At 38.6% G+C, this 18,468-nt stretch overlaps 1 protein-coding gene across 4 annotated transcripts in view; it reads right to left on the reverse strand.

The window, feature by feature from the left end:
* LOC129221618 (sodium/potassium/calcium exchanger 4-like) overlaps positions 1-18,468 on the reverse strand; it is an 82,932-nt gene continuing 64,464 nt past the window's right edge. For 3 of the 4 annotated variants that reach the window (XM_054856142.1, XM_054856141.1, XM_054856139.1), the window contains exons 8-11: positions 7,441-7,680; positions 4,629-4,730; positions 3,008-3,040; positions 1-323 (exon numbers count right to left, since the gene is read on the reverse strand). In XM_054856142.1, coding sequence (XP_054712117.1) covers positions 1-323; positions 3,008-3,040; positions 4,629-4,730; positions 7,441-7,680 — 698 coding nt within the window. The remainder of the gene's footprint in view (positions 324-3,007; positions 3,041-4,628; positions 4,731-7,440; positions 7,681-18,468) is intronic. The other variant, XM_054856140.1, reaches the window with a different exon arrangement.

An 18,468-nucleotide genomic window follows, 5' to 3' on the forward strand; every position in this document is an offset into this window, starting at 1 on the left:
TCAACTGTCACAACCAGGTACATTTATTTCTCCAAACATATTCAATTCATACATACATGCTAATACTACAACTAAAGAATAGATCGTCATGAATGTAAAGCCGACGGCTTTGTTTAGTTTCCAACCAGTAAAAACAAATGTTAGAACGAAAGCTATTAGCGTGAGCAGCAGAGTTGCTGTTGTGTAGGTCAGTGCAGAACTGTACACCAGTAAATACCCTTCTTCTGAAATGAGCGTTTTTGCGAGCCATGGAGCACCGAGACAGAAAGATATATCAAATGTATTGCTTCCTACAAGGTTGCTGATAGCCATGTTGCCGAGACCTAAATAAAATAAATCATGCACTTATAATGTTATTTTCTGTTTTGAATGTAAGTACATTTTGTAAAATATAGATATATTTAAACATGGAATTTTGTTTAAATTTTAATCACTTCAAAATTTGTCAATGTATGAAGTATTCAGAGCTAAAGTGGATCAGTCGTTTGTAATACAGAGAACTTTTGCTCTTATTATATAATTCATTCAGAGCTCAAGTGGATCAAGTTTTTCCAAAATATGTCAAGTCGTTCTCAATCCACTTGAGCTCCAAGTGCCTCATATTTCGAAGGAAGTCATTTGAATTCCTTTGCTAATGAATGTAAAATAAATAAACAATGGCACTTTTATGAAACTGCAATTTTTGATTCTCGATTGCTATTCAGAAAGTAAGGAGGGTTTCCATCTAATGTCGCCAGGCCCTTGCTTATCATGTACATTTTGGTGTCTGCATGCTCAGCATCCAGCCATCACAAGGGAGATAATCGCCGCATTGCCCGTTTTTACAATAATGTGCGATGCAATTGAAAATCCCACGATCTGTGATCCGGATCTTGTTGGCAAAAAACTCAAACCTATAGAATTTTGTCAGCAAATGTGTCTCGTGTACAGAAACAACGTAATGAATGAAAGTTCCTCCCAGTGGTGGTAGATTCTGTTTAAAAATGGCCGAATTAACATTCACGACGAAGGAAGGTTTTTCCTCGTCCCTCCCATAGCCTTGATCTTGCACTTAGTGATTTTTGCTTGTTTTTAAGAATGAAGAACTGGCTAGCAATGCATATATTTTATCCTAATATGATCACCTTAACTTAGTTCTGCTTTGCTTATTTATAATCAAATCTGTAGTTTGTTTTTTGCTTAGAAACATATTGAAGAAATTACTGACAAGGCACTACCTCTTCTTGTAGGCAGGCCAATCATTTTAAAGAATCAGGAGAGAGTAGTTTCGTTTTTTTTTTTCAATATGAAAAATATACTCTTTGACCCCACCCCCTCTAAAAATTTGGATTGACCTACATGCTTTCTTGCTTTTCTCTCACGGGGGTTAATGTTCAAATTTGGATTGAAAGAATATTTTCTATCGAGATTGTACTGCATAGAAATTGTCACAATCGGTACGCAAAATAAGCTATGTTAGTAAAAAATTTGTCAATCATTAAAACATTCATGTATATGTATGTTATTTTTCTTCCCTTGGCTCAAACAAATGCTCTTTTTGTGTATTTGTTTTTTACAATTTTGTGATATGGACACAAATGAGCTATTGCTTTTTGCGTTAAATATTATATGAACATATTTAATAAAGTAGAAACAACGTGCACAAACATGTAAAATACTTTGCATACACGTCTTAAGGTTGTAAGGCTCCTCTTTATTAACGCTAATAAATGTGAGGTTCAGGGATACAATTCCTCTCAGACTTGCACTCTTTATACCCTTTTCATAATCAGGGACGCAGATTAGATGGAGACTTTCAAAACCTCGTCCATTATTTACATTTGATTTTTTACTTGCTGCGCATGAGCATTTTGGATTCAGACACGTTTCTCATTGTATATATGTAAAATAATGTTATAAATGCATAAAACTTGATACTGTATAATAATTATTAGAGCCCTGACGAAGTGTGATCATCAACATATATGCATTCAAATCAAGGATGTTTGTGATCCAAAAATTTTGCATTGCCGTTTCCAAACATTTTGGGCTGACAACACATTCTAAAGCTAAAAAAATATTTTAAAAAAAATTTGAAATGCCCCCCCCCCCCCCAATGATTTTTGAACGCATATTTGACGGAATTTTTTACAGGGTTGGTTGGGGGGGGGAAGCGGTCGAGCTTCCTCATAGTTTTCAAAAATTTTCCTGTCTTCAGAAAATTTTACTATCACCCCCGATTCAAATATACATTGGAGATTTAAAAGATTCACAGAAAATATAATATGCACATTATTAGTGTCCTTAAAAACTCGGGTGACCCGTGGTCGACCGATTTTTTGTTCTAAGGACAAAACAGTTGTTTGAAACGGTTCTTCTCAAGAAAAAGTTTCAAATAAGTGAACACACAGTAACATACATTCATTTTGAAAATTTGCCACTAATATGAATTAACGTCAAAAAAAAAAAAATAAGCAAAAAATAAAAATACACAAATGTATTTACTTATAATCCAGGCACTTATTATTTTTAAGCATGTAATTTTCACAAATTTGCACACTTGTAGTTATAAAATTGTTCGTTTAACATTACCATTTTACCACAATGGTATTTATTTGTATCTTATATTTTCCACCATAGGTTTGATAGATGTCTGAAATCAAATCGTATGGGAGTATATTCCAGCAGTGCTGTACTTGGGGGGGGGGGGGGGGAGGGATGTTTGGGGCGACTCATTTGAAGAAAAGGTGGTTTGAAACTATTTTACATTAAATTGCATTATTTTTTGCAACAAATAAACATTTCGGGGGCCAGCTTCCGCCTCCCCCCTCCCTCCAACTGCAGCACTGTCTTTCAGGTAACTGAGGTTGTTGAAATCAACTCAAACAGGAATATTTTCTACATAAAAGTTTTTTTAATTGAACCGTATGTAAATATATTCTGAACCAGCATATTTGACGAGTTTCTCATACATACCTTGTCTGTTTTTAAAAATAAATGGATAAAATATAAAAACAACATCACTCACCAACCCTGTCCATAAAAGCTTTTAGTACACCACCTGCAATTAGATGACCAATTGCTCATTGATGTTTTATTTTGCAAATTAGATTGAAAAGTTGTTTACTGACCCTAGCATAGCTTCTATACCAAACAGAACGTTAAAAACATAGGATTGTGTAGTTCTCAATAAATTGGTTTTCATATAAACAGCAGAACATTTTAAATCTTAAACACATTTTATGAAGCATTCAAAGCTGCCGTTAAATTAAAACCAAATCTACTTTAGCGTTTAGTAAGTTTTCGCCATATTTGTCATGAAGTGTATACTACTATGAAACTAACCCAAAATCAGATGAAATAGGCCAAGTATTGTAACTGTTGAAATTTATTCTATAAATCTTAAGTTTCGATTCATGTGTTGCTATCTTCTCCACCTTCTAAGTAAACGCTAATATGTTATTTTCCTCAAGAAATGGAAAAGCAAAATGTTTTAAATTTTCTGAAAGGTCGAACATTGAGTAAGCTTACTAATCAGTTACCAGTATTAACTAAACCAGTGGTGCGCCACCTTCTTTTACTCACGGGCCCTACCTTATGCTAAGATAAATCTCGCTGGCCAGAAACATAGATAATAGTAAAATATGTTTCAATCTTTTTCAATAACAATGGGGGGAAAATTCGAAAGGAAAGAAAATTCCTAACCAAGAATATTGCTGTTATCATACTGCATACTAATTTTATTCACGCAAAGTTTCCTACTGCTTTTTAGAAACGAATTTCTGACTATTTGATTTGCAATCATCTGTTGTAATGCCGAATGTAGATAATCAGCTGTTTTAAAAGGCTCCAAAATATCTTTTTCAATTTGTAACATTAAACATATCAACGGGCCACATGATCAGTTTCGCGGGCAACATATGGCCTGCAGGCGCTGGTTGGGCAACATTGATCGAAACCATTATTTCAATGAAGATGATATTACTGCATGCGTAGCAAAAATGTTAACCACATAAATATTTTTGACAATCTTAATGTATAATAAATTGTAAAAACTAAAATGATTTACCGTTTACAAACATTCATTGATGATTTTGAATTAAATTAATTTGCTAATGACTACATGACGCATCCTAATCCTTTAATTTGATACCTAAAAAATGTGCTCAACTGCTAAAAAATATTCAATAATGAAATAATTGCAACTTTTAACGAATATGTCTCAGGTGTCTCTTCTAAAAAAGTGCCGTTAAGTTTTTCACGATAAAATTAATTTTTATTCTGGTATAAGCTTTGTTACATTGGAACAGAATAACAATTCATTAAAAAAAAGATTCATTTCAATACCTAAAAAGGAGCAATATCGATTCAAAATTAAAAGTAAAATTGCATTTTTCGTGTCTTTTCCTTAACATATTTCAGTATTTTTTGTGAATTTCCATTTCAATCCGTGATACAATTTTCATGTCGGAATATTGTTAGCATACCTTATACACTCATAAGAAATTGAAACATGGAAAAACATTAATAATTTAAAGAGAACGAACTCTGAAATGTCCCCTCCGCGAAGAATATTTTATTGTGGTTTGCCCCGTCTATATAGCCACTCTTAAGGTTTTTTCAATATTTTAACAAACTTGTATTCTTACCACTTTGTGCAACAAGAACGCTCGATATTAATTCCGGCACACTCGTTCCAGCAGCTAAAACCGTGAGACCAGACACAGAATCCGGGATTCCAAACGTGTAACCTAATAAAAAAATCCAGAACAGTTTTTAAATAATATTTAATTTGGTTTTTAGTAGTATATTGCAAAATTGATTCCACGTACATTATATATGAGGGGCGTTCAAAAAGCAAGTTACACTCGAACAATTTAGGTCAAAAAACACTTTATTGAGAAGTGTGCTACAATACAGTATGACACAAATACATCACTCTATTTTACTACAAAATCTTCTAGTCGCTGTAGAAATTCGTCGGACCGTAGCACTAATCGTTCGAAGCCCTGACGATAGAAATTCGCTCCCTGGTCCTTGAGCCAGCTTGTCTGAAGCTGGTGACCGCTGGTAAATTCTCTTTCACCCAAATGTTCTTTGAGTTTGCCGAACACGTGGAAGTCGCAGGGTGCCAGATCCAGGGGTGATTGTGTTCCGGTATTTTACCGGATTTCCGGTATTTTCATCTTGATTTCCGGTATCTTCATCTTCGAAAATACCGGAACTCGTATATTTTCAGAAAAACCCACTTTTGTTAAATTTAGGTTGATGTTGAATGAAACGCCGAAAGTCCAAATTGAAGACGTTTCATTTGGTATAAAGCGTAAGCTACCGTCATGTTTTGCAATCTCTAATTATTGAAGAACAGCTGGGGTGGGAGATGAAATAAAGACTAGATAAGAAGAGGAAAGAGGGTCACTTGATATTTTTCCCATTAATATTTTCTTTTTAAGATGTCTAATAGCGTTTCTTTGTTGCATATCTTAATATGCAGATGATGTAACTAGGGGTGCCCATTCCTCCCCCCTCCCCACTACGATGGCACCCCTCAATTTTACTAAGCCCCCTTTTCCCTCAAGAATTGCCACCCACTAATAAAAAGATTTAAATTCTTCTAAATTAATTTCTCGAAAAGTTTCTGTATTATAATCTGCCTCATGACCCCCCCCCCCCCCACCCCGGCACAAACACATGAAAATCCTTGCTATAGCTATATTATTAGAATAAATTGCTAAAATATTTATTCACCAAAATGGCCTATGGCTTTTCTCTGTTGCAGATGCTTATGTAATAGGCTTTGCAGCCCCCCCCCCCCCCATTAAATGTTGAATTTAATGACCTATACATATAGAAAACATCGATATTTGGAGAGCGATATATCGTGGTATTAAAATTCGGATATCGCATAGCCCTATTGCACAGTAATCATAATACATGCTGCCCCTTTCACCCCAATTTAAGTCTAAAACCTTTATGCACTTTTAGTAAATGAATGTAATTAATGGTTAAGGATTCAGATGCAGTGGAGGAAAATAAAACATTCTTTGAAAAATTTTAAGAAATGAGAAAAATTAAAAGAATTTTGTTCCCTCCATGCACATGGACGTATTAAGTCCAATTAAAACTTCGAGTTTTAGCCCCAACAAATAATTATGTAAATAAATAATGTGTGCATATACATAATGTGTGTATGTATGTCCATCAAAACACTTTTTCTTCTTGGGAAAAAAAGTTCAGGTATTTTTTCATGGAGTCACAATCACCCCTGCAGATCGGGGCAAGAGTAAGGAAACACAATTTGCGATAATTCAGTTGGTGACGGATAATGGAATAAGCACTGCCAACAGATATTCCCAACTTCTGTGCAATGTGTGCGATACTCACTCTGCGACTATTGAGAATAATGCCTTCCACCCACTGCACCATGTCAGATGTGCTCACCGCTGTTGGCCTTCCTTGCATTTCCGCATCGGTTACGTCTGTGCGACCATCTTCAAACTGCTGGCACCATTTCACAATGGCTGAACGTGACATTGCACGTAACCTGTGCAATGCCGATAATTCACGATAAATCTCTGTACTTGTTAAACGTGCTGCCCACAAAAAACGTACTGTTCCACAGATTTCAACGTTGGAGTACGTTTCCAGTTGCCGCGCCATTTTTTTCTCGTACTACGCAGCAACGATTCAAAGTATCCGAATAAAATTGCTGCAGTTGGAAGCTGTGGAACTAAAGTATTGTCTGTGCATGTTTCCTTCTTGTTACGGTTTGCTACCATTTATGGGGAAACAAGTGTAACTTTTTGAATGCCCTTTATACAAATACAAATAATGCAAATAAAAATACAAATGTATATTTATATGCAATTATATATAAATATACGAATGTACATTTATAAACAAGGCAAAAGGTATCCACTTCTGTTTCTACAATTGGTCGAATGAAAATAAGTTGTCCCCCCCCCCCTCTTTTCTTATTTTTCGTCTTTTTCATTTGCATTTTAGGTGCAGGTGGTGGAAGATTATTTCGATCTTGAGTTCGTATAAGAATTTTTAAATTCGTAGTTAAAGTTTCTCTTACTGGGATAATCATAAGCAGAGTTCTTGTATAACTGCTTGAAACAAAAATCTTGTAAAATTATTTCTGCGGCATTCAAGAGCAATCTTGCAAGTTCTTTAACTGTTAACTATCAAAATTTAAATAAAGAGACCAGCCCCGTAACATAAGGGTCGGGGGTCAATTGCCCCCCCCCCCTTCCCTCCTCTCCCACAACTTTGATGAACTAATGCATTTACATGTAAGTAGGTTTCGTTTTTGGTGTTTTATTTAATTAATTATTACAAAAGTAACATAGAGATTAAATTAACACCGAGTAAATACACTCTTCTACCCCTCTTTGTGGAAAATTTCAAAATGGCGGGCCTGGAGGGGACTAAACACAATTGTAATTGTCTACTCACCAATAACCGTTACCATCCAAACAGCTAAGTAAGAGAGGACTCCAATCCAGACGACAGACATGAGGAAGGTGAGAGGAAACAGTTTGTTCCACTTGCTGTTCCGAATGTCGGGAATAGTCAGATAGAAGAGAACCAAAGAAGGATACATCATGACCCACCAAACAAAGCTCCAAGCCCCACCAGTTGGAGCAGAACATAGGGTTCCTTCGGAGTACAACTCTTCACTAACGACCATGGAGTCTGCAAAGATACCGAATCTTTAGCAAACACAAACATTTATCGTTTTCAATGTTCCTAGTTGCTCTTCCATTTTCATTGCAAAAAAAAACGTCCCCCTGAGCAAGGGCGCCCATATGCAAAATTTTAAGGAGGGGCTCAGATATTTTCCCCATGGTTTAGTAGGATACTTTCCCCATGGAAACCGATTACAGTACAGATTAGAGTTATTAAAATTTGACATTTTAAATTACTTATTCATTAATTCCTGAAGAAGAAATGTTTTTACATTTTTGCAAAGAAAAAGTACTAAAAGCAAGGAAGTTTTAATTTCAAAGGGAGGGGGAGTAGAGCCCCCCTTTCCCCCTATATGGGCGCCCTTTCCCCTGAGTACTAATTATAAACTTCCATTCGGGCTTCAACAAGGTGATACAGGCGCGTCCCTCGTTAACACGGTTAATTCGTCCTGTGTAGTATCGAAACCGTGTTATACGAGACTTTTTTTAAAAATAACATTTAAACTTATTTTTTACACTAATTAATCATGTACATAGTAAAAATCATGTCAATATGTATCGTGTTATATCGAAACCGTTTTATACGAGACTTGGAAATAATGTAAATCAAGGGATGTGTACTGCGTTATATGGAAACCAAGTTTCATAAAAACAAAAACGTATTAGAGTTACATTAACAGAATGTATTGAACAAAAATGAAATTTAACTTTCGTATTATATCAAAACTATGAAACATTAAATTCAATGTTTCGTACCGTGTAATATTGAAATCGTGTCATAATCGCAAATTTGGTACCGCGTAATATTGAAACCGTGTTGTACAAGTACCGTCATTGTACGAGGGACGCCTGTTCTTGCTGTACAATCGGGAACGTAGTGGTTAGGGAGTCGGACACGGAACCGGAAAATCCCGAGCTCAACGCCCGCGAGGCCGTAAAGACCCTACGAGTATATGCGGGTTTGCTGGTTAATTCTGAGCCGGAAAGTCGTATGAGCAGTTTGCCATAGATACAGGAAACTGGAGAAAATTTTCCTCTCCTTCAGACTAGTGTTTAAAACTGGGGAGGTGAAACGATTTGTGGTGCCATCTCTTGATAAATAAGCCAGGTGTAGACATTCTGTGTTGAGGGCAATGATGGTCGCATACTAGGTTCTGCAAATGGCTTCCAACATCCATGGTTCTGCTTTACAAATCATGATCGCTTTCGTGTCGTTGAGAAGGGTGAATGGACGGAAAATGTAAACGTGTCTTCATATTTGTAAACGAACAAACGTATTATTATACAATACTTTATTTATTCAATATTGTTACAAATCCTGTAAATAGTAATTATTGTAGGAACGTAACCTGTAAATAGTTTCCCGTAATGAATATACAACCCCTTTTTCATTCGGCTAAATTATACGACCCCTATTTTCTTTCTTTTCATTGATAACGGTCTACGCATTTCGCGAAGAGGTAAGAATGTTGTGGAAAATTCTTTTCGGTGTATAAAAGCCGTTAGCGATGGATAAACAGTTAGTTTCGATTCAGATTTCGAACGGAGAGCATTTTGCTCTGTTTATAGCGAGGCATTTCGCTGTGTTGTTTTCGTATTTGGAAGTAAATACGTGTGTAAACGTTGAGTTTACGGTGTTGTGTGATAATTGCTTAATTGCTGATGAATAATTTAGCAGTTGTTGAAGATCTTTCTTGTACATAGTGTAAATAAATTTCCTGTGTTTTTATCAAGAACTGTGTCTTCATTTCAAGAAAGTGGAAGTCGCACCGAATCCGTTACAATTTGGCGCCCAACGTGGGGCTTCTTCTGGACTTTCTTGGAGTAAGTGTGACTTTGGACATTTTTTTTTTCATAAAGACTGTTTGAATTTATAGACTTTGTTTTTATGGTGATTACTCGCGCAATGGATGACCAATTAAAACAACTTCTGGAAGCAATTAATGCTGTGAAAAGCGACCTGACTGAAAATATGGCGGCTAATCAAGAACAATTAAAAAGTGATTTGACTGCAAGTTTTACTGCAAATCAAGAACAATTAAAAAATGACATGGCGGCTAATCAAGAACAATTAAAAAATGAATTGGCGACTAACCAAGAACAGTTAAATAGTGATTTAACTGCTAAAATTACTACAAGTCAAAATGAAATAAAAAGTGACCTAACGTCGATGAAAAACCATGATGGAGAATCAACTAACCGCCATGGGAGATAAAGTTGATGCTCTGGAAGAAAAATTTGATACTGTGGAAGAGCGTATCGCCAGTGTGGAAAATAAGTTGGAAGAAGAAGACAAGAAATTTACCTCATTTAAGGAAGAAATAATTAAAGACATGGAAAGGAGATTGGCGACCGCGGAAAGCAGCTCTGTACAGTTTGGCGCTCCCACATCGGTTGCTCGACCGTCCATTAAACTTGCCACATTTGATGGGAAAACTTCGTGGCAGGTTTACAAAACTCAATTCATGATAGTGGCGGAAGCGAACGGATGGGACTCTGCTACCAAGGCCTGTCATCTTGCAGCATCCCTGAGAGGTGACGCAGCGGACATTCTCCAGACCCTTCCGGACAGCCAGCGCCTGGATTTCGCCGCCCTCACATCTGCGTTGGAGCTTCGCTTCGGTGAGAAGTGCCAGAAAGATTTCAGCCGACTCCAGTTGAAGTCCCGTTTCCAGAAAACTGGGGAAACCCTGCAAGAGCTTGCGGCGGACATCGAGAGACTGTCTCATCTTGCTTTTTACGACTGCCCTGCGGATGTTCGAGACAACCTGGCACTCAACTATTACATCGACGGGGTTCGAGATCCGGAAATCCAGAAAGCTCTACGGATGGCGGATGTCAAAGACCTGAATTCTGCTGTTGTGTATGCGATGAGATACGAGGCCGCCCAGCAAGCAACCCGTGTGAATCGCCATCCCATCCGAACTCTGGAAGCTGATGAGTCTGATTCCAGGTCGTCCCACCTCGCTGAACTTGAGAGACAACTCGGTGACTTGACAAGACAGTTGAGCAGCATAACAGCCCAAAAGAAACAAGAGCAGAAGTGCTGGAAATGCGGTAGTGAAGGACACCTGCGAAGGAGTTGTCCGGCTCGCCAAGCTACGCGAGGGAAGGAAATCACCACCACTAAAGCTCTGCAGATTTCCTCTTCTAGTAGTGGCAGTGATGGACTTTTCATTTACGCACATGTAAATGGGAACCCCTGCAGACTGATTGTTGACACTGGAGCCAATGTGACAATCATTAGGACAGATGTGGCTCGTGAATTTGGATTGAAACTGCTGTGGACATCGCCACGCGTAAGTCTCCAGACTGTGACAGGTGACAAAATTGAGATTGACGGTAAAGTGGACTTGGAAATAGTGTTTGGGAATGCCACCTACCATCATACGGCATTCGTCGCTAATATCACGGACCCCTTCATTCTCGGATTGGACTTTTTGAAGAAATATGACTTCACTCTCGACTTCAAGACTAATGAGCTGCACTCGATGAGAGAAGACATAGCCGTTTTCCCTGCAGAGAGTGATGTAAAATCCGCTCATCAAATAATAGCTCAAACAGATTTATCGATTCCCTCAAGGTCAGAATCATTAATACCTGGCTCCCTTGAAGAAAGCAATAGTTTTCGATTTGGACTCATTGAATCCCCCAACTTAAGCAATAGCCCAAAAGGAGTGCTGGTAGCATCTACGCTTGTGGATCTTTCTAAGGATGTAATTCCTGTGAGAGTCGCCAACGTGAGTGAAAGGCCAAGGAATATCCGGAAAGGCGAAGTGTTAGCAACTTGTACTCCCGTAAACTGCATCATTAGAAGAATCAATTCCCCCGAGACTGTGTCTTCTGAGTCCTTGACATCGAAGTTAATTGGGAGTGCACCCTTATCGAAGGATCAAAGAACTGCTGCGGAACAATTGGTGGACGACTTCAAGCATCTGTTTTCATCTACATCGGAGGATGTTGGCCGTACGAATTTAACGCAGCATAGGATTTACACTGGAGAACACCCCCCTATTAAACAGCATCCAAGACGACTACCGTTCGCTAAAAAGGAAGAGGTTGAGACCCTCCAGAAAGAGATGAAGGAGAACGATGTAATCGAACCTTCATCCAGTCCTTGGGCGTCTCCCATCGTCCTGGTCCGAAAGAAAGATGGCTCCACCAGATTTTGTGTCGATTACCGACGGCTGAATGAAATCACCAAGAAAGACAGTTACCCTCTTCCACGGATAGACGATACCTTGGACACTCTTTCCGGACACAAGTGGTTTTCGACCCTGGACTTGAAGAGCGGCTACTGGCAGGTTGAGATACACCCTGAGGACCGAGAGAAGACAGCGTTTACAACTGGACAAGGATTATGGCAGTTTAAAGTGATGCCCTTCGGCCTCTGCAATGCACCAGCTACTTTCGAGCGTCTTACGGAAACAGTGTTAAGAGGACTTTCCTACGAATCCTGTCTGGTCTACTTAGACGATATCATCATCGTGGGACGCAGTTTCGAAGAACATCTGGCAAATCTTAGGAAAGTGCTGCAAAAGCTTAAGGAAGCCAAACAGAAGTTAAGCCCGTCCAAATGTAATTTGTTCCGCCGGGAAGTGAACTACCTTGGTCACATCATCTCTTCTGAGGGTGTACAGACCGATCCAGAGAAGGTATCTGCTGTCAAGAGTTGGAGTCGTCCCGAAAACATCCATCAGCTGCGAAGTTTCCTGGGGCTCTGCACGTACTACAGGAAGTTTGTGAGGGGTTTTTCCAACATTGCTCGACCTTTGCATAAGCTGACGGAGAGCAAGCAAAAGTTTGAATGGTCCAAAGAATGCGAAGATGCATTTCTACGACTGAAGGAGGCTTTAACATCAACGCCTATCCTCGCCTATCCTCAGCCTGAAAAATCCTTCATCCTGGACACTGATGCGAGCAACGAGGGCATCGGAGCTGTTTTATCCCAAGAAATTGACGGAAATGAACATGTCATCGCTTATTGGAGCAAATGCTTATCAAAGTCGGAGCGAAATTACTGCGTCACCAGAAAGGAGTTACTGGCCATAGTGAAAGCTGTAGAACACTTCCATCATTACCTCTACGGCCGAAAATTTCTGCTTCGGACAGATCATGCCTCATTAACTTGGCTTTTGAACTTCAAGAATCCAGAAGGTCAGATAGCCAGATGGATACAGCGGCTCCAGGAATATGGCATGGAGATCAAGCATCGAAAAGGGTTATCTCACGGTAATGCTGACGCTTTATCAAGGAGACCCTGTCCTGAGAACTGCCACAATTGTTCCCGAGTCGAGAAACAGTATGGAACGACTAGCCCTACCGCCTATCAGGTGACAGTGACTCCAACATCATCAGAACCTGATCCATGGAGTGATGACCAAGTTCGAAAAGATCAACTTGAAGACCCCGACATAAAACCAATTTTAGAGTTCATGGAAAGTGACAGTCGACGCCCTAGCTGGCAGGACGTTTCCATCTTCAGTCCTGCAACAAAAAGATACTGGGCTTTATGGAACTCACTCCATTTACGGAACGGCGTGCTACACCGGAAATGGGAATCTGACGACGGCAAGACATCTAGGTGGCAGTTACTACTTCCTCGATCAAGGATTTCAGATGTTCTGAAAGAAATACATAGTAGTGCGACTGGAGGACATTTTGGTGTCTTGAAAACCCTCAATAAAGTTCGGGAGCGCTTCTTCTGGAGCAAGGCGAAGGATGACGTGGAGAAGTGGTGCCATTCTTGTGACGCCTGTGCTGCTCGTAAAGGACCGAAGAAGAGAAGCAGAGGGAAGCTACATCTGTACAACGTTGGAGCTCCTTTCGAACGAATTGGGATCGACATCTTGGGTCCTCTACCAAGAACTGCTGATGGGAACAAATACATTCTTGTTTCCATCGACTACTTCACCAAATGGCCGGAAGCATATCCCATTCCAGATCAGTGGCGGATCCAGCCGATTGTTTTGGGAGGGGCCATCCGAAATTTTTGAACAAACTCCCCAGAGCCAAATTTAGCTCCATGATGCCCCTAGGCAAATTTGAAATCTTCCCCCCCCCCCCATAAAAGAAGCAAAATATCCTTGACTCAAAAAACGTAAAAAACTGTTCCCCAGATTCAAACTGTCAAACTTATGAAGAAATGGTGGCGCTTCACATTCTGAAGCGCCCCGACGAAATGATCACAGTGATTTGCCCAAAAAATTTTTATTCGGCAAATTTTGCTGATCATTCTGCAAATACCATGATTGAAAAACATTTAACTTTCATAAGATGTGTGAAAGTAATCATTATTAAATTACAAGAAAAATTGCCGCTGTGGAAAATGAAAGAATGCTAACATTTTACTTTCAAGAATAGCAATTTAATTCAAAAAATGTGTTTTATAATAGAAAATTTGCCACCCCTGAAAAGTTTGCCGCCCTAGGCAGCTGCCTACTCTGCAGGCTGAGGACTGCTGATGGCCTTTGAAAAAAGTGAGAAAGGTGACAAATTTGAAAACAAAGGTGACTAAAAGGTGACAAAAAAGTAACTAAAAGGTGACCAAAAGCAATTTGTTAAGAACTCAAAAAACAGAAAAGGATTATCCCTTTTTACTGACTTTTACCAAAATAGCCCTATATGCTTTTTGTAAAGATTTCTACAGTTTCACTTTCAATACATGTTTTAATTTTTTCCATTTTCTTAGTTTCTTCTTCACAATCCTTTCTTTTTTTTGCTCTTCTTTTTGCTTCTATTTCAATTCCAAATCCTTTTTCCTTTTACATTCATCCATGTATGTTTTGTAATTTACGTGTGCTTGTTGTGCACATTTAATTATTTCTGAACCAATTGGTAAAGAAAGCAAATGAGGATATTCTTTTTACAGCGTCTTTAACTATAAGTATGCTATTTAAAAATCTTTCAGTGCTTGCTGTCTTATTTTCACCAAAAAGGTGCTTTGAAATAGAAAATAGTCTTTCAATGTCAGCATTACCATGTGATAATGCAAGTGAAGCTTTTATCTCCTTAGAAACATTAGATCATTGGAAGTTGAGTCCTTTTTTGAAATGTGCTGCTGCCAGTAGATATCAATGATTTTGTTTTCGGATGCTTCATCATCTTTTTCCAGCTGCAAAAGTTTCCGTTCATCTTGAAAATTATCGAGTGGAACATTAAAAGGCATGATTTTGGCAACCTTTATCAAATCCTTATAGCTTCTAGATTTACTTCTCTCTTTTGGATCCAAAAATTTAAAACTTTTCAGTAACCCGTTTGATATGCAACTTTTTTCTATTACATACTTGCATGCAGTCACACAATGCTTTTTAACAGCTCTTAAAAACATAACCTTGTCATTTTCTTTCAGTTTTGACAGTTCATCTGTCACCTCTCCACTAAAAACGAAATCATCAAGAGGTAGTCTGTTACCAACTGCAAACAGTTCATCGGTGTCTAGGTTTGAAAAATCAACTTACTTTATGACAGAGGCTTCTATAACCCGAGCCATAAAAATCTGAACAATGGTCTCTATTTCTTGGTACAATTTATGTATCATAAGTGCTTGGCATTGAAAGCGTTTCGTGAACTGCATAAACAAATCAGCAGATGAAAAGATAAAATGCAGCTCAGCTTTTATAGAAGGTCTTTTTAAAACATTTGCAACAGCTTTATATGACCTGCATTGCATAGCTGAACTCTTTTTTAAAGGCACATGTTTAAAAAAATAATACTGAAGAGCATCCCACTGTTCCAGTAGTCTGTTTGCTGCAGGTCCAAGGGTAAGCCAATGGGTAGTTGTGTTTCAGGAACTTGCGATGAGGTGTATTTAGTTGAGCTTGCACTTCTTCGAAGTCCTCCTAACGGGAAGGCCAACCATCAAAATAGCTATAAGTACTAAGAAGAAGTTCAGATGCTTCTTCACCTAAATATTGCAATGCTTTGACATACGCATTATGCATTGTATGAATACTGGAAGTACCAATATTTATTAGGCTTTTTTCTCGTGTCTCAAGGATAATAGTGTCAAACAACCTAAAAACCTTTTTATTAATATAAGGACTATCCAAAGGAAAGCATGAGACAGTTATTCATGGATAATTACTCTCGGTAAGTGCTTCATATAGCTTCTCAATCGAAATTTCACCAACTGCCTTGCCCAAGAAGAAAGTTTTGAGATGCCTTGTTGTGATGCAACATTGGCTTTCAGACCAATATTTTATTGTTCGTTGCAGTTCTTTTTTGTCTTTGATGTTGGTAGTTTCATCAAAGCTCAAAGTATAATAGGATAAACATGCTTCCTTTAACATACATTCCTGAAAATAAGGAGCAAGTCCATCTGTAGAAGGGATAGAAAGACTGGTTCTGCTCATAGGGTGCAATTGCAAGCGATAAAGAAAATTCCCTGATTTCCCGGTAGCACAACTATTTTTCTTAAACAACAACAAGGTGGGGGGGGGGCATATTTAAGGCTATTTCTTAATTAATTTCACTGTTAAAGCTATCGTTCAGATACTTTTCAAAGATTTAATTATTTAAAAAAATCCTAAAATGCATTTTAGGAAAGGTGAGAAAGGTGACAAAAGTTGCAAAAGGTGACTAAAAGTAACCAAATTTTCAAAAGGTGACTAAAGGTGAGAAAGGTGACTGACTCCTCGGCCTGACTCTGCCTATTGGGAAATTGGGTCCTGGTAACTCCCCAGATATTTTATTAAAATGAAGTTTTAAAAACTCAATTTGCAGGGTATCGAGACATTAGATGAGGGGGTGGATTTAGGAATCTCCCTCAAAAATGTTTCAAAATTTAAATTTCCGAGTAATTATTGAAAATTAGGAAACTTAAAACGCATTTTGTCTATTTTTGATGATGTACGTTTTTGGACGCTGGCCGCAAAATACTTTTTGAAAATAAAGCTTAGAAACCAAAATGTTCTGTCATTATACATGGAGAAATTAGAAGAGGAGGGGTGCTCTTCTAGCTCATCAGCTGTCAGCCTAAAAATGCACCTTTAGGTCGTAATGTTTGCTTACATTAATGGAAATGTGAAGGTGCTTAGAATCCTTCCTTCCTGGAAATATTTTTCCTTTGAGGCTCTAAACAAATTCGATTTTTAACTATATTTATACATATTTTAGAAAGGGATGGAAGATTCGTGAGCTCCTCTAAAAATCTCCTTTTAAAGTTTTCATCACGATATAAAATAGGGAGGGAGGGGGTCCTATCAAAACTCGTTTGTAACTGAAGTTCCAAAAAAATTCATTGAAGTTGCTTTTAAACAAGTTAAGTGATAAGGGCTGGAAAAGCTAGTTTCCGTTGACATTTTTTCCAAATAAAAGACTTAAGATGCAATTTTTTGCTACGTATCAAGGCATTTGTGAAAGGGCATGGGAAAGGGGGGTTCTCCTTCTAGTTTCGAAATTAAAGCCATAAAACGAAAATTTAGGCTTTCTTTGTTCTTGTGAACAATAGGTATACTCTGAGAACCGCAGCATTTAGAGATCGTCCAAGTTTCTGTAGTTGGAATCAAGAAATAATGTAAAAGGTGGAGAAAAATGTTGGTAATAAAAGTTTTCTTTTGAGGATAGGGATATAATTTATCTGCCAATTAAGGCCTATACTCCTTTTTCTATACATGTGTTACATTTTGTTATCTTCTCATAATATTTTTTTCCCTTAAAAACATTCCTACAATCACAAGGCTTTGGGAGGGGCCATGGCCCCCATGGCCCCCCTCTAGATCCGCCCCTGTTCCAGATCAAGAGGCTACCACCGTAGCAGAGACTCTAGTCCAACATTGGATCTCGAGATACGGAACACCTTTGCAGATTCATTCCGATCAAGGGAGGAATTTCATCTCTGCTGTGTTTAAGGGCCTATGTCAAATTCTCGGAATTGAGAAAACTAGGACAACACCACTACACCCACAATCGGACGGCATGGTGGAGAGATTTAACCGCACAATCCTAAATAATCTCTCACTTATGGTATCCAGAAATCAACAGGATTGGGACAAGAAGCTACCTTTGTTCCTGCTGGCCTACCGCAGTGCTGTCCACGAGACTACCGGATATGCCCCATCTCAGATGCTCTTCGGACGAGAGCTTCGGCTGCCTTGTGATCTCGTCTTCGGTCGTCCTCCGGATGCGCCTTCATCGCCTGAGGAGTACATCCAGGATCTCCAGGCCCGGTTGGAAGACGTTCATAACTTCGCACGAGAGCGAATCAACATCGCGGCGGAGAAGATGAAGACCCGATACGACACAAGGTCTACTGGACATGAATTCAACGAAGGCGACAAGGTTTGGTTATGGAATCCCATCCGACGGAAAGGTCTGTCACCCAAATTGCAGTCGCATTGGGATGGACCCTACAAAGTCCTTAACCGACTAAATGACGTCGTAGTGAGGATCCAAAAATCACCTAATGCAAAACCTAGGGTTGTACATTATGATCGGTTAGCCCCATACTATGGCCATAGTTCATGAGTATTACGTAAACAACCATGGTTGATAACATAAAAGTTGTAGATAATTTTTGCATTTAATGTTTAGTGATATTTCTTGTTATTATTGTGTTTTCTGTATCTGTTAGTTATTAATTAATGTGTATATTTGTAAACTTGTGATAGAAGTTTGGCACCCTTTCTGGGGATTGTACTGCCCGGGACGTGCAGTCCTTGGGAAGGGGGCAATGTTACAAATCCTGTAAATAGTAATTATTGTAGGAACGTAACCTGTAAATAGTTTCCCGTAATGAATATACAACCCCTTTTTCATTCGGCTAAATTATACGACCCCCATTTTCTTTCTTTTC

This window comes from Uloborus diversus, chromosome 4 (genome assembly GCF_026930045.1).
Source record: "Uloborus diversus isolate 005 chromosome 4, Udiv.v.3.1, whole genome shotgun sequence".
Lineage (NCBI taxonomy): Eukaryota > Metazoa > Arthropoda > Arachnida > Araneae > Uloboridae > Uloborus > Uloborus diversus.